The sequence below is a fragment of the Psammomys obesus genome, unplaced genomic scaffold (assembly GCF_907164565.1).
Source record: "Psammomys obesus unplaced genomic scaffold, mPsaObe1.curated_primary_1811, whole genome shotgun sequence".
Taxonomy (NCBI): domain Eukaryota; kingdom Metazoa; phylum Chordata; class Mammalia; order Rodentia; family Muridae; genus Psammomys; species Psammomys obesus.
The window spans coordinates 28,226,541-28,247,324 of NW_026585895.1; the positions used below are offsets into that span (position 1 = coordinate 28,226,541).

The window sequence follows — 20,784 nt, forward strand, 5'->3', positions numbered from 1 at the left end:
CACACACACACACACACACACACACACACACACACACACACACACACCCCGTCCCCTGAGAGAGGAGCAGCCTTGCTAGGCCACAGAGGAAGACTTTGCAGCCAGGCTTGAAGATACCTGATAAGCAAGGGTCAAATGAAAGGGGAGGAGGTCCTCCTCTATCAGAGGACTTGGAAAGGGGTAGGGAGAAGATGAGGGAGGGAGTGTGGGATTGGGAGGTAATGAGGGAACGGGATACAGCTGGGATACAGAGTTAATAAACTGTAACTAATATAAAAAAATAAAAAAAATATTAAAAAAATAAAATCTTCGAACAACAAATGACTTTATAAAACTGTCTTCATGTTGGAAATGTTTGCAGAGATCAAATCATGAGTCATGGTCACTCAAATTTGACTCCAGAGTAAACTATCTTTTACTCCTTTTGAAAGAAATAAAAAAGAAGCACACATGTCTCGATAAGAGAATGTGAATGCTAGAATATACTTATTGAAGGCTGAGGCTATCTATAAGTAAGTTTTCTTCACTATAACAGTACAGTATTTTGGTTTATAAAGTAAGATTTTCAAAACACCTAGTAATTTGTTATTCAAATCAATACTAGGGTACATATGTTTTTACCAGGAGGCTAGAATCTTACTTTAGTTGGTGGCTTATAGAAATTACATGAGCGTGTCTCTTTAAAGCTTGGTTCTACCATGGTGGTGTACATTAAGAGAATGTTTCTTTTGTTGTGTGGCATGCCTGAACATACTCTGAAATCATGTCATTTCCCAGGAGCCTTTTCACAGTCTGTGTGCTCGTCTGTCTAGCTCTTCTCTCTCTCTCTTGATCCCACTCTCCCCTTTCATACCTGCTGTACTTATCAAAATTCATAACTGAAATTTTAGTATTTAAATATCAGACATAATTGAACTTTTTAAAAGCTGATTTTTACAATACTGACATGAATAAAAGAATGGAATAATAGACTCAAAGAAGTAACTTGTTTAAGAGACTGCACAAAAAAATGACAAATTTTCCATGTCATATTTTTTTCTAACTTTGTATAGATTATATACACACATGTGTTTATATTTGGGGATATTGACTGGTGGGAGTAAGAAGAACAGGAAGTAAAATTGTATAAATATGTGAAAACTGTCTAGTATGCTAACTAAAACTAAACATAAATATTTATCACTGAAAATGACTATCATTATTAAGAAGTAATACACTAAGATGACATTTTGAAGTGATAGATAATGTCTAGATCTCTCTTTGTAAAGTAATGTGATGTTTCTGACCATAATCCCCACAATGGTTTTCTGCTTGTCGTCTTCTTCTTCTCCTCCTCCTCCTCCTCCTCCTCCTCCTCCTTCTTTCCTATCTTAGTTTCCTATATCAGTAAAGAACTAGGAACTTGGCTGGTTAAAATCATATTAATATATACTTTCACATTTCAAAAAAGAGACTTCACATCCTTAAGTTCATCCAGGTGGAAACTGAGGCCTTAGTAGAAACCACAGTTTTCCAGAGACTGTAGAAGGAGAATCTTCCTTTGCCTTTTCTAGCTTCAGACATCCATAAACTAGGGTACCTATCTAATTGTGTACATGAAGTTTTCAGGATGTAAACATCAAGCATAATTAAACTTTTAAAAGCTGGTATTTTAACATAACCAATATAAAGAATAGAAAGGTGTGTGATGACCATAACACAGCAAGATCTGTTTCTATGGTTACAAAAATCTTCTCTTGCGAACAGAAAAAAAGCATTGCTATCACTTTGCTTTGACCAACAGAATTATTCCTGGGTAATGTCTCCTTAAGATTTTTTTTTAATTATTGTTTATTATTTAATATCATGTCAGTTTAACAGAATCATTGTATGTTGTTTTTTAAATTACAATTTATTCACTTTGTAATCCCAGCTGTAGCCCTTTTCCCCTAACAATCCCTCCTCCCTCCTTATTTTTTTTGTGTGCCCCTTCCCCAGTCCATTGATAGGAACAGTCCTCCTCCCCTTCCATCTGACCTTAGCCTATAAGGTTTCATCAGGACTGGCTGCATTGTCTTCCTCTATGGCCTGGCAAGGCTGTTATGCCTTCAGGGGGAGGTGATCAAAGAACCAGCCACTGAGTTCATGTCAGAGACAACCCCTGTTCCCCTTACTAGGAAACCCACTTGGAGACTGAGTTGCCATGGGTTACATCTGTGCAGGAGTTCTAGGTTATCTCCATGCATGATTCTTGTTTAGAGTACCAGCCTCAGAAAAGACCCTTGGGCCCAGATATTTTTGGTTCTGTTGCTCTCCTTGTGGAGCTCCTGTCTTCCCCAGGTCTTTCTATCTCCTTCTTTCATAAGATTCCCTGTATTCTGCTCAATATTTGGCTATGGGTCTCAGCATCTGCTTTGATACCCTGCTGGATAGAGTCTTTCAGAGGCCCTCTGTGGTAGGCTTCTGTCCTGTTTTCTCCTTCTTCTGATATCCATCGCATTTGCCTTTCTGAATGTGGATTGATCATCTTACCTAGGGTCCTTCTTGATTAGCTTCTTTAGGTGTACAGATTTTAGTATCTTTATCCTATACTATATGTCTAATATATACTTATAAGTGAGCATATATCATGTGTGTATACATCACTCAGGACAATCTAAGTCAGCAAAGTAGTTTTGGCCTTACTAGAGAATAAGGTATACCTCGTTGAGGGGATTGTTTCTCGTAACCACAGACTCTTATCTAAGTCTTTTCAGAGCAAGAAGCTCATCATATAGTAGGGATGAATTTTCTTTATGTTTGCATGAAGTTTAAAGCCTTCTCCTATATACAAATAGGATATGGAGTAAGTTTGAAACTTCTGTTTCAATTAGTCTAATTGCTCAGACTTTCAATGAGGTTATTTTCATGTGTGAATCTTTTAAAAGGTAAGTTTTAAGATGATACATATTATACCTGAAAATAATATAGACATCCACAACTGAACAACAAACGGATGAAAGTTGTTTAGAAAATTGTATATTGCTAAATAAAAACCAGGAAAAATTGTTGATACTCTGATATCAAATAAAGGTAGATTCTATATATGCTAAAAATAAAACAGTAAAATATAAAACTCTGAACAGAAGATAGAATTTTAAAAATATATTTAATTAAAAGGATTAGAATATACAAGATAGTAAAGCTGAAAAAATATTCTCAATTGGATATATAAAGAAACAAGGTTATCTTAAAACAACTAACAACTAACACTGCTACTTTAAAAAAAGAAGTCTAGTCCTTACAAATATTTGGTCCTGTGAAGTTTGTGTGAATCTGTGTAATAGATACCTTTGCAGAAGAAAGAAAGAAGAAGCCATGCTGTATTGAGCTTTGACTGTTAGATAATTAATGCCTGGAGCAAGTTTGAAACTCTTTTCTTACTTGTTCTGTATGTTTTTACAGTTTGCAGTGATAGTTTTGCAAGAAGTCATCATTTCATTACCTGAAGGAAGACAGGAGCCACTTTGAAAACTATTGCAGTACTTTGAAAGTGAGACTAAGAAGAACATGACTGGGAAGTAGAATTATTAATGGGAGAAAAGAAAAAATAATTAGAAAAAGAGTAGTAGGAACCATTTCTAGGGCTTGATCTCTAAGTTTGGAAGTTCAGGAGCAATGTTAGATGACAGAGAAACATAAAAAAATAGAGATTGTTGGACAAAGAGTGAGATAATTACAAGCACAGTTCATATGGGACTGTTTGTTCTTTTTGGTGGAGGTATACATTAGTCAATCTTCATGAACTGGTGGGCTCCCAGGATGGACACGATGTTATAGTTTCCTTAAGAACATAAAGTTACTAAGAAAAATTATGAAAAATTGAGAGTAAACACTTCTAAAAGATAATAATAGATTTACTGAGTAAACACCTATCTAAGGCTTCATTGATGCCATTATTGTTTATCCTTGTGATCTTTATTAGAGAAGAAATCAATTTTTGCTTTGAAGATTGGCATGAACTCAGTGGCTGGCTTTTTGATCACCTGCCCCTAATTGGGGAACAGCCTTGCCAGGTCACAGAGGAAGACAGTGCAGCCAGTCCTGATGAGACTTGATAGTCTACTGTCAGATGGAAAGGGAAGAGGATGTCCCCTATCAGTGGACTAGGGGAGGGACATAGGGGGAGAAGAGGGAGAGAGGGTGGGATTGGGAGGAGATTTGGGAGGAGGTCACAGCAGGGATACAAAGTGAATAAAATTGTAATAAATAATAAATAAATTTTATAAGACAGCTATAACTCCAGAAAATCCAGTCCAGTCCCCTTGCCAAGTCCACTGATAGGGGGAACCTCCTCGCCATTCATCCGATCCTGTTTTATCAGGTATCTTCAGGACTGGCTGCAAAGCTCTCCTCTGTGGCCTAACAGGACTGCTCCTCCCTTGGGGGGTGGGGAGGCCAAAGAGCCAGTCATTGAGTTCCTGTTAGAAATAGTCCTTGTTCCCCTCACTATGGGAGACCAATTGGTTACTGAGCTACCACAGGCTACATCTGAGCAGAGGTTCTAGGTTACATTCATACATGGTCCTTGGTTGCATGTCAGTCTCAGAAAAGACCCTGTGCCCAGATATGTTTGGTCCTTGTGGAGCTCCTATCCTTTCCTCATCAGACTAACTCCCCTTCTTTCTTATGATTCCCTGTACTCTGCCAAAGGTTTGGTCATGGGATGCACATTAAACATTGACAGGAGTCTACTGAGCGCATTTGAAAAACTCTAACTAGCAGTGTTTTCAAAGCAAAGACTCATGACCAAACCTTTGGCAAGTATTTTTAAATTAAATTTATTTATTCACTTTACATCTCCATCACTGCCTCCCTCCCTCCTTTCTCTCAGTCCCACCCTCTTCCCTTTTTCTTGCTCCTCTTCTCAGAAAAGGAGAGCCCTCCCCCATACCAAACCACTCCAGCACATCAAGTCACATCAGGACTAAGCACATCCTCTGTAGTTAGTGTCTTTATGAATGGCCTTTTCTTAATATTTTCATGTATAGGCTTTAAATAACATGTATTCCAAATAATAATACCTTCATCCTTTCTTATTAGCACAGAAATACTATTACTTTTAGACTTTCATGTGTGTGTGCTCACATTCCAGTCCAATGTAAAATGTTTGTTTCACATTGTATATTTCACAATATTATATAACATCATATACTATTAACCAGATTGATGGCTGTGTATTTCATGGGAAATGATTAAGATAAGTTAATATTTACTGCAGTATTAATACCTGTGTTCTTATCTCCTTAATTTATATGTTTTAATATAATCCTCAGTGGGATAGTATTAGAAAATGGAATCTTTTGGAGGTAGTTATGTCATGAGAATATTATCATCATTAGTGGCTCTAGGGAGAAAGAAAAGTCAATTGAATCTTCTAAAATATGAGTATTTCCAATAATTCTACAAGCTTGTTTTTACAACGAAGAAATGTGAGCACACACACATGAAAATCTAAAAGTAATAGTATTTCTGCACCAATAAGAAAGGATGAAGGTATTATTATTTGGAATACATGTTATTTAGAGCCTATACATGAAAATATTAAGAAAAGGCCATTCATAAAGACACTAACTACAGAGGATGTGCTTAGTCCTGATGTGACTTGATGTGCTGGAGTGGTTTGGTATGGGGGAGGGCTCTCCTTTTCTGAGAAGAGGAGCAAGAAAAAGGGAAGAGGGTGGGACTGAGAGAAAGGAGGGAGGGAGGCAGTGATGGAGATGTAAAGTGAATAAATAAATTTAATTTAAAAATATTTGCCAAAGGTTTGGTCATGAGTCTTTGCTTTGAAAACACTGCTAGTTAGAGTTTTTCAAATGCGCTCAGTAGACTCCTGTCAATGTTTAATGTGCATCCCATGACCAAACCTTTGGCAGAGTACAGGGAATCATAAGAAAGAAGGGGAGTTAGTCTGATGAGGAAAGGATAGGAGCTCCACAAGGACCAAACATATCTGGGCACAGGGTCTTTTCTGAGACTGACATGCAACCAAGGACCATGTATGAATGTAACCTAGAACCTCTGCTCAGATGTAGCCTGTGGTAGCTCAGTAACCAATTGGTCTCCCATAGTGAGGGGAACAAGGACTATTTCTAACAGGAACTCAATGACTGGCTCTTTGGCCTCCCCACCCCCCAAGGGAGGAGCAGTCCTGTTAGGCCACAGAGGAGAGCTTTGCAGCCAGTCCTGAAGATACCTGATAAAACAGGATCGGATGAATGGCGAGGAGGTTCCCCCTATCAGTGGACTTGGCAAGGGGCACGGTGGAGATGAGGGAGGGAGGGACTGGGAGGGAATGAGGGATCGGGACACGGCTGGGATACAGAGTTAATAAAATGTAACTGATAAGAAAAAAATAAAATTAAAAAAATAAATAAATAAAAATACTTGCTAGACACATGTGGTATATACTCACTTATAAGTGGATCCTAGACATATAATAGAAAATATAGGATAAACATACTACAATCTGTACACGTAATGAAGCTAAGCAAGAAGGAGGACCCTGGATAAGATGATTAAAACTCATTCAGAAAGGCAAACGGGATGAACATTGGAAAAGGGAAAAAAACAAAACAAAACAGGAAACAAGACAGGAGTCTACCACTCTCTTGTTTCTCTGAAAGTAGACAGGAGTCTACTTTCAGAGACAGTGCCTCTGAAAGACTCTAATCAGCAGTGTATCAAAGCAGATGCGGAGACTCATAACCAAACTGTGGGCAGAGCGTAGGGAATCTTACGAAAGAAGTGGGAGATAGTAAGACCTAGAGAGGACAGGAGCTCCACAAGGAGAGCAACAGAACCAAGAAATCTGGGCCCAGGGGTCTTTTCTGAGACTGATACTCCAACCAAGAACAATTCATAGAGATAATCTAGAACCCCTGCTCAGATATAGCCCATGGCAGTTCAGTGTCCAAGTGGGTTCCATAGTAATGGGGACAGGGACTGTCTCTGACAGGAACTGATTGGCCTGCTCTTTAATCACCTCCCCCTAAGGGGAGAGCAGCCTTACCAGGCCACAGAGGAAGACAATGCAGCCAGTCCTGATGAGACCTGATAGACTAGGATCAGAGGGAAGGGAAGGAGGACCTCCCTTATCAGTGGACTGGGGGAGGGGCACAGGTCAGAAAGACAGAGGGAGGGTGGGATTGGGAGGGGAGGAAGGAGGGAGGTATGGGGTGATGCAAAGAGAATAAACTGTAATTAATAAAAATAAAAAAAATTAAAAAAAAAAACAAGGAAATGGTGAAATTTCCAGGCAAATGGATGGAACTAGAAAAAATCATCCTGAGTGAGATAAGCCAGACAGAGAAAGACACAGAAGATACATACTCACTTATAAGTGGATAGTAGTTGTGTAATATAGGATAACCATACTAAAATCTACAGACCTAAAATTCTAAACAAGGAGGTCCCTAGGGAAGATGCTTAATTCTCATTCAGAAGGGAAAACAGAACAGACACTGGAAGCGGCAGAAGAGAGGAAACAGGATGGGATGGTACCACACATGTCCTCTAAAAGACCTCAACGGACAGGGGATTGAAGCAGATGCAGAGACTCACAGCCAAACAGAGAGCAGGGAGTCTTACAGAAGAAGGGGACTATAGAACGACCCTGAGGAGACAAGAGTATCCCAAGGAGATCAACAAATCCAAAAGAGCAAGGTCCAGGGCTCACTGCAGAGACTGATGCATTAACTAAAGACCTTGCACAGAAAGGACCTAGACCCCCTACCCAGATATAGCCAGTAGACAACCCAATCTCCATGTGAATCTAGTAAGGGGAGAAGAGACAGTGTGACATGAACTCAGTTGCCTTGCTCCTTGATCACTTCTCCCTGGTGGGGCAACCTAGCCAGTCCACAGAAGAGGATACAAGCAGTCCTGATGGCACCTGATAGGCTAGATTCAGATAGTAGGGGAGAAGGTCTTCCTCTATCAGTGGACTAGGGGAGAGGGAGAGGGGAGGAAGAGAGAGGGAGTGGTGGGACCTGGAGGAGATGAGGGAAAGGGCTATATAACCGGGATACAACGTGAATAAATTGTGAAATAATAATAACAATTATAACTGTAATTGTTGTTAAAATTATATTATAATTATTTTATTATGATGATATAATTTATATAATTATAATAAATGTAATAAATAATTATTATTATTATAAAATAGATGTTGTTTCCGTAACAACATGAATGAATCAAACATAAATAGAAAAGGTTACTCAGAATAAAACCCTAAATTGTGCTCTTTTTTAAAGTAAATAAAAAATTTAAACTCATCTGTATTAAGTATCTTAGAAATATTGTGTTTTAGTAAGGCAAAAAAAAATCATTATAATAGAGTTTTATATATGGTTTAACTTTTTTAACTATTTAGTTTTTCAGAAGTTGCTGTTAAATTGGCAATACTAAAGGATGCAGGAAAACTTTCTGGCTTTCACAATAAGCCTTTGATTTTCTAGTTCTTAAATTACTTTTTGAATTTATAATATAATTCTGTTTTTATTTTTTCTCCCTCCAAGACTTCTCATCTATCTCTTTGCTCTCTTTCAAATTATGACCCATTTCTTTTCCAAATGCTAGTACATACATTTATGGGTGTGGATTACATACATATGTTTCTATATACACAAATATATATGCATAGACACATTTATATATACATATACATATTCATATATATATGTAAATACATACTTAAATAGTAAATACAGCCTGCCAAGTCCCTATAGTAACACTTGTAAATACATGTTTTAAAGATTGATCCCAATTGGTTATTCAATACAAATTGGTTTTAATTTTTGACAATTAAAGAGAGATATTTGAAAACATTTTTAGGAACAATGATCAAGATAATTCTAGCAGGCTTGAATAAACTGAGGACTTTGTGTACACCATACTACCTCAGTTATATTATGAACCAACACATTAAATCGGCTAGAAAAAAAAGTGGGGAATACCCTAGAACTCATTGGTACAGGAGAAAACTTCCTGAACAGAACACCAACAGCACAGGCTCTAAGAGCAACAATCAATAAATGGGACCTCATGAAACTGAAAAGCTTCTGTAAAGCAAAGGACACCGTCATCAAAACAAAGCGACCGCCTACAGATTGGGAAAGAATCATCACCAACCCTTTATCTGACAGAGGACTCATATCCAGTATATATAAAGAACTAAACAAGCTGAGGAGCAGCAAACCAAGTAATCCACTTAAAAATTGGGAACAGAGCTAAACAGAGAACTCTTTGTAGAGGAATATCGAATGGCAGAGAAGCACTTAAAGAAATGCTCAACCTCATTAGCCATTAGGGAAATGCAAATCAAAACAACCCCGAGATTTCACCTTACACCCATCAGGATGGCCAAGATGAAAAACTCAAGGGACAACACATGCTGGAGAGGTTGTGGAGAAAGGGGAACCCTTCTCCACTGCTGGTGGGAATGTAAACTTGTACAACCACTCTGGAAATCAATCTGGCGCTTTCTCAGACAACTAGGAATAGCGCTTCCTCCAGATCCAGCCATACCACTCCTAGGCATATACCCAAAAAAGGCGCAAGTACACAAAAAAGACATTTGCTCAACCATGTTTGTAGCAGCTTTATTTGTAATAGCCAGAAGCTGGAAACAATCCAGATGCCCCTCAACTGAAGAATGGATGCAGAAACTGTGGTACATCTATACAATGGAGTATTACTCAGCAATGAAAAATGAGGAAATCATGAAATTTGCAGGTAAATGGTGGGACCTGGAAAGGATCATCCTGAGTGAGTTGTCCCAGAAGCAAAAAGACACACACCGTATATACTCACTCATATAAACATACAACATAGAATAAACCCACTAAAATCTGTACATCTAAACAAACTAAGCAAAAGAGAGGACCCTAACTAAAATGTTCAATCCCCATCCTGAAAGGCAAAGAGGATGGACATCAGAAGAAAAAGAAAATAGGAAACAACCTCGGAACCTGCTACAGAGGGCCTCTGAAAGCCAGAAGAAAACAGGAAACAACCTTGAAACCTGCCACAGAGGGCCTCTGAAAGCCTCTGCAGTATAGACTGTCAAAGCAGATGCTGAGCCTGATGGGCAACTGATGGGCAGAGTGAATGGAATTTTATGTAAGAAGTGGGAAATAGTAAGAGCTGGAGGGGACGGGAACTCCACAAGCAGAGCAACAGAACAAGATAATTTGAACACAAGGAACTTCCCAGAGACTCATACTCCAACCAAGGACTATTCGTGGAGATAACCTAGAACCCCTGCACAGATGTAGCAGTTCAGTGTCCAAGTGGGTTACATAGTAATGGGAAGAGGGACTGCCTCTGACATAATCTGATTGGCCTGCTCTTTGATCACCTCCCCCTCAGGGGGGAGCAGCCTTACCAGGCCACGGTAGAGGACAATGCAGCCAATTTTGATGAGAACTGATAGACTAAGATCAGAAAGGAGAGGAGAACCTCCCCTATCAGTGGACTTGGGGAATGGCATGCATGCAGAAAGGGGAGGGAGGGTGGGATCGGGAGGGGAGGAAGGAGGGGCTTATGGGGGATACAAAATGAATAAAGTGTAATTAAAAAAAAATTGAAAAAAATAAATTTAAAAAAGGCATTGTTAGGAAAAAATGGACAGTAACCATCTGGGTTCATTTAACTTTGTTGCCAGTATCTAGTGATCCATTTAACCACCCAATAAGAAAATAAATAAATAAATTACTAAAAAAGAAAAAAAAAAAGAAAGAAAAAGTAATAATTAAATGAATTTATTTTGTAAGTAATCGAACATCAAAAACTTGGTTGTATTGATTGCTTTGTAGATTAAAAGGCTTTGAAGTAATAACATCTGTATATCTATGCACCTTGCATAGTGCTTATGTAAATAGACCTTCATAGGTTTGATTTATAGTTTGTCATTAAGTTTATAATGTAGAGATTTTATGTTTCTTAAATTGTTTTTGTATCATCTTCAGTAATTCCTTTTTATCCAAATGAAATAATTTAAAATTTGATTTTGAATATTTTCTTCTGGAACTGAAACTCTGAACACACTAACTAGGATTTTAATGTTTTTGCTTTGTTACTAAGGGAGAAAATTCCCTTTCACACTTTTAGCTGTATCCTGCAAGCTCTCTGTGAAGCATGATCTCAAATTCACCTGGGCACATTCACTCCTTAATTTATAGCACCAACGTCAACATGTATCGCTGTACAGGATGTTGACACATGCTGGATGGAATAGTGTTGCAACCTGAATTCACTCTGCCCACAGATGTTTCTACTGACAAGGAACTTCTTGCTGTTTTCCCCATCAACTTCTGAAGACAGCTTGCTCACTGACTAGCTGCTGTCTTAAATTAATCTTTGTCATTGCAGTTTCCAGGAATTCAAAATGCTGCTTCCTAAAGCGGCCATGCAGCAGGACCAATATAGTTCAGTGACTCACAGTCAAACGGACTCTTGGTGTCCCTCCTGGTGAAACTTTTCAGAGCTGGAGGAGAACATAAGATTCCTCATGGTGCTCTGGTAGATTTCTGGTGATTAATTGAACTGCCACTCAGGAAATTCATCCTAGATGTTTTTTCTGCTTATGCTGACTCATATGCTTCAATATTTATTGAAATTCAAAAACTGTTGGAAACTCTTATACACATATATATTAACAAAGCAAATAAAGTATCAAAACCACTGGGAAAACATTGTGGTTCTCGAAACATTTTTATTTTTCTTATTTAGTTAATAGGAAAGCAGAACACAGACATTTATGCATCATAACAAAATGAGATGTTATACTAACTGTCCTCGCTAAATGTAAGCTGATTTTACGTCTTGCCTTTTTCATTTAATCTTGCAATGCTGTTTTATGATAATTGGAACTACGAGATAAGCATAATGGAATGCCGATCCATTCATTCTTGGCATGAAAACCAGGCCTTACACTGGTTTACATTGCTTTGACATTATCCCTCCTCTCCCACCCCCAAGTAAGGAGTTGACAATAAAAGGCTGGGTACCTGGTTACCTCCCATGCCGTGGCAGTTGAATATACCCACTTTTTCATTTTCTTTGCGGCCCATGTTGTCTAAGCATTGATTGGTCTCAACATTTCTTATCTAAAGAAAACACACATACACGGAAGAGTCAAACAAACTTAAACACTTAAGCCATAAACTCATCCTGATACTCAACAATTACAGATTGTTAACTAAATAATCCAAGTTTGTAAGAAATTTCCCCCCAAAACACGTTTTCAGTATTCCCTTATCGTTTTCTATTTATGATTAGTTTTTAAACCTATTTCTAAACTCTTTCTGGCTTGATTTGAAACTGTGCTTGTTTTGAGATTAGCACCTAATCAAGCAATGAGGGAAGGTCTGTACACATGTTTTCAGAGACTTTCAAATATTAGGATATTTTTCAGGTTCATTCCAAATAATCAATTCTTAAACTCCTATAGAGTCATATGTAAGAAAATGAAATTGTGCTTGAATTTATATTTTTATATTTCTATATCATATGTTCTATCTTGTTCTATAATAAAATTTAATTGCATGATTTGTTTCTGTGACTAAGACATATTTGTAAATTTTTTAAAGATCATATTGCTAAATTTAAGAGAACGTTTTGACCCCAAAACCACTGTTGCTAGATAAATGACATTTCAAATTGCTAATTTCTCAATAGCAAGATGGTTTCCAAGTGCAGAAATAGGTTACTAGTTTGTAACCAAATATTGCATCAGTCCCATAATTAACGCAACGTTAATGCACATTTGAGCTTAATGTAATTTTAAAAGCCACTCATTAGAATTAAACTTGATAAAATTTTTAATTAACTGTAAGTTGTTATTAAAAAAAAAAAAGCAGGAGATGGCTTGGAACCCATGCACACAGGTAACCCATGGCAATTCAGTGTCCAACTGGGTTCCATAATAATAGGGGTCAGGGACTGTCTCTGACATGAACTGATTGGCCTGCTCTTTGATCAGCTCCCCCTGAAGGGGTAGCAGCATTATCAGGCCACAGAGGAAGACAATGCAGCCACTCATGATGAAACCTGATACACTAAGATCAGAGGGAAAGGGAGGAGGACCTCCCCTATCAGTGGACTTGGGGGGGGACAGGAGGGGAAGAGGGAGGGTGGAATTGGGAGGGGAGGTGGGACGAAGGTACAGGGGGGATACAAAATGAATAAACTGTAATTAATAAAATAAAAATAAATTTAAAAAAGCAAGGGAAAATACCTGTATTAAATGATGTTTTTCAAATAATTTTCTTTATTTAATACCTAAGTACATATTTACATCTGAAAATTCTGTCTTTTCTTCCATGTAAAGACATGCATATTTTATTGTACACTTTGAAATACATAATAAATTTCTACGTGGTTATTATGCATTGGATACAAATTTTACTTTTGAAAATCAATAAAATTAGAGATGTTGATATAATTTTATAGAAGTCAGATGAGGTGTATATGGTTCAATTTTCTTATTTTGTGATCCTTATGGTTAAACAGTGTTTCCTGGGAATGAAAAAAATTCTTAGATTTGAAGTGAGGCTTCACTGAGAAAATGTATACAGTTGTGATCACACCAGGATAGAGATGGAAGTGGCTAGAAATTCTCAAACCCTATTTCTATGGGTTGGTATTTAGTTCAGGATTATAGACAGTTTTTTTTTAAATTTTATTTTTTTTATTAGTTACATTTTGTTAACTCTGTGTCCCAGCTGTATCCTGCTCCCTCATTCCCTCCCCAACCCCACACTCCCTCCATGGTCTCCTCCCTGCCCCCTTCCAAGTCCACTAACAGTTTTATCAAGAAATCTGAGCAGCAACCGAATGGACAGGGCAGACACACAGTGCTTACTGCATTGAGAGCACCTAGGATTCCAGAAGTACACTAAATGGAGTTGTAGGGTTGCATTCTATTCTCAAACTGGTTTAAGTTGTTTGAGAGATGAACCTATAGGCAAATATTTTCTAAGACTAGCCCATGTACAATAGTAATGAAGGGATAATTTATAGAATGTGTAGCAAATAGTTATCTGTGCAATTCACATAGTGTAATAAATCATACACTTTACAGTTGAGTTATAACATCATATCTCTCATTAGCTTTGTATAAGAGGCAGGTCTCCACAAGGGTCATGGCATTTGAATAAATACTAGGGAGAAGTTACAGTGTTATATGTAAAGTCATTTGTAAGGTTTTGTAGCTGTGATGATAAAAATCTCAAAGCATATCTTCCGCTGTGCCTAACCTGATAGTGCTATTTGAAAGAGGAATTAAATAGGTACGTGACATTTGACTCTGATAAATTAGGTATAGAATTAGAAAAAGCCCCCAAGTTTGAGACTGGGCAAGTGTTTGAATGTCTGCTTTCAATTAGGAATATGATGTTTTTATTTGTGAACTCATTACAACAACATGATTTTTATAATGTTAAAAAGAATGACCAAAATATATTATCCTTAGAAACAGTTTATTATTGATCTATGTATCTATGATACATAAAATTAATTTCTGTTTTCTGTCATCCCTTATGAATTCAATGATTAAATCAAGAAGCCTTAAGAAAGTCACATCTTCTATCAAGCACTGCTTGTGGTAGAATAACACAAAACTTAACAAAGTAAACAAAATTTCTTTCATTGTGGAGCTTACATTTAACAATGAAAGAAAGCAATAAAATATATTCATAATACGTTAGAAGATTTAAGCTGTCTCATGGGAAAGGGAGAATTACCTTCTCCTAGGGATGAGTCCCCTAGTTACTTACTCAATACAAAATGATCAGCCCTAAAGTTATACACACCTAAGCCACACTAAACGGACTTACTATGTTATATCATATATTTATGCATAAGTGTGGAATAATTATAACTAAAGAAATCTAGACCATCAGTCTGAGAGGGCCTGAGGAAGAGATGGGTGGGGTTAGAGGGAGAAAGAGGAAGGGGAAATAAATGAATTATATTTACTTTAAATAACATTATTGGGTGTAACTCAAGGAGACATTCCTATAAATTGAAATGTTATTGAGAAAAGGAAAAATATACACTATATTTTCCATAATAAGAAATATCAAGGTGTTTGGGAGCAAAAGGTCTATTAGACTTTAAAGAAGTAAAGACAACTTGGTGTCTAGAAAAATACATTCTTTTAAAGTTGAGAGTGAACAAAACAAATTGTCACTGAACTTTTCAAAGTGACCCTTTATGCTGGAAGTAAATAGAACATTATTTAGTTTAACCTCAAAGCCATATGTTGCCAGTCAAAGACTTTGGATTCACCAACTTGCTTTCACCTAAGGCTCCCTTCAACACATATGAACATAGAATATTATTCTCAGGCAATAAGGATAATTTTTTCATTTGTATAGACAACTGGAATTTTTATGGACTTTGGAATATTTTATTTCCTGGGGTCAAATCCAAGCTACCTGCAATTCCTTCTGCCTCCATGTGGTGGGGGTGGAGGTACGAATATGTACTTTCCTGATCTCCACTGTTACCCTCTTCTGAGCAATCAAGCCTCTCCTTGAGATTGTGGCAGTAGGCTCCATATTTGCTTTCTAACTTCCTGTCTTGTCTCTAATCCACATACAGTAAGGTATTACTATTCATTCATATACAGAGAGCACAGCATTAGTCCAAGACTAAATAACATGAAGCCAGCTCTCTGCTCACTGCTCCATAGCCACTGTGCTAATCAGTTTTTATTAACCTAGTATTCAGTAGCTGCAATTGTCACCTGTCTGCTATTGTGCCTCCTTTCCTACTCTTAAAATTAAAATGGGTTATTCTGTTAAAACGAAGATTGTATGTCATCAATTCTTAAGCAATTATTTCTGACACTACTTGTTCTTTAATTTCTGATGTATCTTAGGGCTTTGCTAAATTTGAATATTATTGTTATTTTATAGTTTAGTTTCTTTTTAATGATTAGGTTGTATCCTAAAATTTCAGCATATTTGTGTTACCTATAATGATATATGTACTCCTGATTACACATTTAGCGTTCACTCTTTGTATAAGTTTTAAAATTATTTTTTCTTTCTTTGTATGAATTTTATTTTATTCAACTTTAAAAAAATTATTCACTTTTTATTCACTTTACATCCTGGTTGTAGCCCCATCCCTCTTCCCCTTCCAGTCTCAGTCTCTCTCCATCTCACTTTCCCTCTAGGCTTGTTATTCAAAAAATGGCAGCTTCCTTTCCCATCCACCCCAGCTCATCAAGTTGCATCAGGACTAACCATGTCCTTTTCACCTGTGGCCTGGTAAGGCAGTCATGCCAGGGGAAAAGTGATAAAAATAAATAGATAGATAGATAGATAGATAGATAGATAGATAGATAGATAGATAGATTAATTACTTAGTTAAAGCTGTTAAGTTAGTTCTTGTCCTATGCAGTCTCCATTTCCCTTACTAGAGTACCCACAGGAAGCCTAAGCTGTCCATCTGCTAAGTCTTTGTAGGTCCAGTCCATTCATGGTCCTTGGCTGATGCTTCTACTTCAGCAGGCCCTTCTGGGGTCTGGTTAGCTGGCCTTGCTGGTCTTCAGGAGAGGTGGATCAGGGGCCATTTCCTACCTCATAAAAAGATTTTCCAGTTTATTTAAAGGTCTCCACTGGTTTTTTAATCTCTGTTTTGTTTACCTCTTCCATTTTTTTTTCAAGTGGGGCTAGCGAGTTTTAAGAATCCACAGGTAACAGGATGCTGAGACCCTCCAGATGACAAAGTGAGGACTCGACCTACGTGCAAAGGCCCTTCCCAGGTTCCGCTACTAATTTTAAATTAGCTGGAAACAATTCCTCATCAGAAGTGCTGGACTTGGGAATTAACCTGTCCTAATTTCAATTTGACCTCTCTTTTCTGCCTCCTGTTCCTTCTGCAAAGATGGCAATGTCATGCCACACCATGAATGTGGCAGCTTCTACCGTGGAGTCTCACTCTACCCCAATATCTCATTTTGTTGTCAAAGTCACGCTTTCTTTTCTTTTACTATTAATTTTTCTTCCCATTTTTCATTTTTAGTCCGTGTCCTGGTGTTCTTTGTGTTTTACTATGATGATGTCAGATAAAAGGAATTCCAGAGTTGATCTATTTTTATTAGAAGCCTGCCCTATTTTTGAAGCTACAACCATGCTTGTGGCTTCTTAATCTGTGTGCACATAGTGTATCACTTGTCCTTCAGAGTGGAGCACAAGGTTGTTACGGCATCTGAAACACAGTTAAGTATCTCAGACTGCCTGGGTACTAAAGCTGGGAGAAGAGAAATAGCATGGATGGGTGGTTGAGCTTAGATAAATGTACACACGGTCACATCAGCCTTCAAACTGTGCACCCTTACCCAAGCTGAAGCTAAGCCTCCATCTTCTATCCCCTAGCATGGTGCACTCCACAAGGGAAATTGTTCTTTTCTACCTTGTCATCTGTAGATATAAAATGTACAGACAAACCCAGGGATGAACTGCATATATCTCTTGGGAACTTTTAAAACTTTTCAACCCATAAAGTTGAAAATCAAGATTTATCTTCCATTATGCCAATGAATGACAAGCATTGAACAAGTGCTAAGTTTACACAAGTAATTAATATAGTTATTACAGTGATGCTCGGAATGACCAGTCCTGACATTCAGATAAAGTGAGTATTATAAAGGAGGCCTGGAAGAAACAAGCAAGGGAAGAGTTATTGTATATTAGAGGCAGTGAAAAATCCTAATCCTAATTATATAATTATATTTGTCATAAATCATCAGAAACAGAATTAGGAAACCAGTTATGTGGACTAGACGCAGGTCCAGTATGGCTCAGCAGGTAAGGCATTTGCCTTCAAACATGAAGACCTAACCTCTATCACTAGGACCTTCATGGTGGAAGTTTTCCTCTGATCTACACAAACATACTATGCTGTACATAATTTTAAAACCAGATACCTAATACCTAATAACATTTTGGTATTACAGTCAAGTGTGTGCTCCTAAAGGGCATTATTGGGAAAGCAGTGGACAATGTCCTGATCTGTCAGTCAATAAATTACAATCAACCAGTAAAGAACTTTATCCATTAAGAATCCCTTATATTAAGTTGCATCAAGACTGAGTAGGGGTGGATGAGAAAGGGAGCACCCCTTTTCAGAGGAATGGGGGAGGGTAAGACTGGAAGGGGAGGGAGCATGCGGCTTCTTCCAGGATATAAAGTGAGCAAAAAAGAAATTAATTAAAACAAAAAACCCCAATAATAACAATGAAAGTTTTATATTTGTGTTCTATACCCAACAACAAAGTAAAGAACACCATGGAGTTTTGAAGGCTAGACATTCTTTGACTTCGATATATCTTTGAATGCATGGCATAAGACCAAGGCACTTCTAACTTTAATTGGTTGTCTGCTTTGAGGTTTCTTTTTTTTTACACATAATCTTTTATTGCTTGAAAATAATTCTAAAGGGTAGACACAATAATATTGTTTTTCTACTTTACTGTTAATGCTGGAAGTCAGCAAGCCATTACACAGTTGTTTTTTTTTGTTGTTGTTTGGTTTTTTTGTTTTGTTTTGTTTTGTTTTGTTTTGTTTTTCTGCTCACCAGAAGCTTTCTTAGCAGTAATTAGCTTTATTCCCTCAGATGGATTGCCAAGAACATTGTTACTCCAATCTAAAAATAGAGAGATTGTCCCCTTCTCACCAGATTATCATTGCATTAAAAAAAAACCCTCACTGTAAAAATAAAGAATAACATAATTTATTACACTTGAATGAGAACTTTGGAAAATATTAATCACAACAATGCATTTATCTTTAAATCATGTATCATCTAACTTATCAAATACTTATACTGGGTGTAGATTGTAATGTTTATCTTTCATAAAATAGTTTCTTTTGTAGATATATTAATTATAATATATAACTATAAATTTGAGTTTATCATAAGGATGAGCGGAGTTCATATATTTAACAAGTCAAAACATACTTTACTAAGGTGCCTAACTGCATATAGTTTCTTGCAGTTGTTTGTATCAATATCTATAAAAGTAATAAAATCAAAGTGAATTCTCTACATTATAAAAATATGACATATTTCACCAACCAATGTGCACACTCATTTATTCTGGACAGGAAATTCGCTGCTGAGTGACCAAGATTTCGGAATTAAAGCATGAATAGAGAATGTACCCATTCAGGTGCCTGACCTAGAATGAGACTTATTTTTACTGGGCTATCCTATTAAAAGGTCAAGAACATTCTGATTCTATAAATAAATCTGATTACCAAGGATAGTAAGCTTTCACGCATTTTAGGTTCCACACTTGTTAGTAACCGATTTTATCCATAATCCCCCAAGCCTAGCAACTTTTCGGATGTCTATTTTTATCTATTTATGTTTGCTTTTTAAAATATTTAAGAAATATAATACCATGCACATGAGGGCATTAACTAGCTGATGTGGTTAAAGGATCTAAAAGAAAAAGAGAGTGCTGAGGTCAACAGCATGATACAAAGTGCACAGACCAATGTCAAAACATGTCCAGGCATCATGCAAATGGAAATTTTAAGTACCGAAGGTTAAGTCATTTGGCTCCAAAAAAATCCTTCTTTCCATCCTTTTGCCTTTGTCGCAAATAGCTCACCGTATATACAGAATGCTACCCTGTCAAAGCTCAAAAACTTGGGCCAGCATTCTATTTTAGAAGGTTATTTATTTCAATCTTGTATTTGAATTAGTCTTTATATTTAGAATATCTGAACCTGTCAAGTTAAATCTACATAAGCTAAAGGGCGACTTAAGAGAGAATTTAATGCTGCAAAGGGCTCAACCTCCTTATTCCATTACGATCTGCTTGCTGAGTCTAAAAGGCACATGCTTCATTAAGTTACTTAAAGGATTGAGTTCAAAGCAATTGCACAGCTTTTAACTTCTGATTGACAATTGCAGATAATTTGTGGGATGAGAAAGTAATATTTCAATTATCTGAGTAGGATGTAAACATCAGACAGTAAGATAATGATGTCTGATATGAATAACCTTATTGATGTTTATTTTGGTGTTGATATATGATAGAGACGCTGATCGCCATGAGACTCTACATCATCAAACACAATGAAAAAAAGCAATAAAGAAAAACTGATGAAGAAATGTTTTCTTTTATCAACTTAGAACAGTATTAAATATATAGACCTTTTACAAAGCTGAAATTAGAGAACTATGCAAAATCTTAAATAATTAAAAGTTCATTAGAAATTAAAGGACAAGTTCATAGTCCATGATTAGATTAAAAAATAATTTGATAACAAGTAGCGTCTACATCTGACACAACCTTGGAATTCTTCTAGAAAATCCATTCATATAGAATGAAGTACATGACAGGCAGAAAAAAAATAACAAAACCTTATATCATGCTGTTGTCCATTAGCAGTTTAGCACTAACTCATTATCAAGATGCCTGTCTTAAACTGTGAATACATAGTTAACAAAATTGAATTGAGGAGAGGTCGATGAATTTGCCTTTCTGTTTCCATGGATACAGATGATGTGGTGGATTTCTTTAGAGCCTGGTTTTAAAGTGGAAACTCTAGTACATTAATATACCAGGAAGGCCAAAAAGTGAAAGTATCTCAAAGATGCTTTAAACTTACATTGTGTTTGAATACGAGCACAGCAAACTGTGTAGCTATGTGGGGTACTTTTGATTCCTCCTGTTTGATTGCCTTTTGACACCCCTGCATCCACTTTTCAATTTTAGTAGAATGGCTTTAG

At 36.9% G+C, this 20,784-nt stretch overlaps 1 protein-coding gene across 2 annotated transcripts in view; it reads right to left on the bottom strand.

Annotated features, from left to right (window-relative positions):
- Positions 1-20,784, bottom strand: part of Galnt13 (polypeptide N-acetylgalactosaminyltransferase 13) — a 614,394-nt gene that overhangs the window by 30,405 nt on the left and 563,205 nt on the right. For both annotated transcript variants that reach the window (XM_055600843.1, XM_055600842.1), the window contains exon 10: positions 12,033-12,131. In XM_055600843.1, the coding sequence (XP_055456818.1) occupies positions 12,033-12,131 (99 nt within the window). The remainder of the gene's footprint in view (positions 1-12,032; positions 12,132-20,784) is intronic.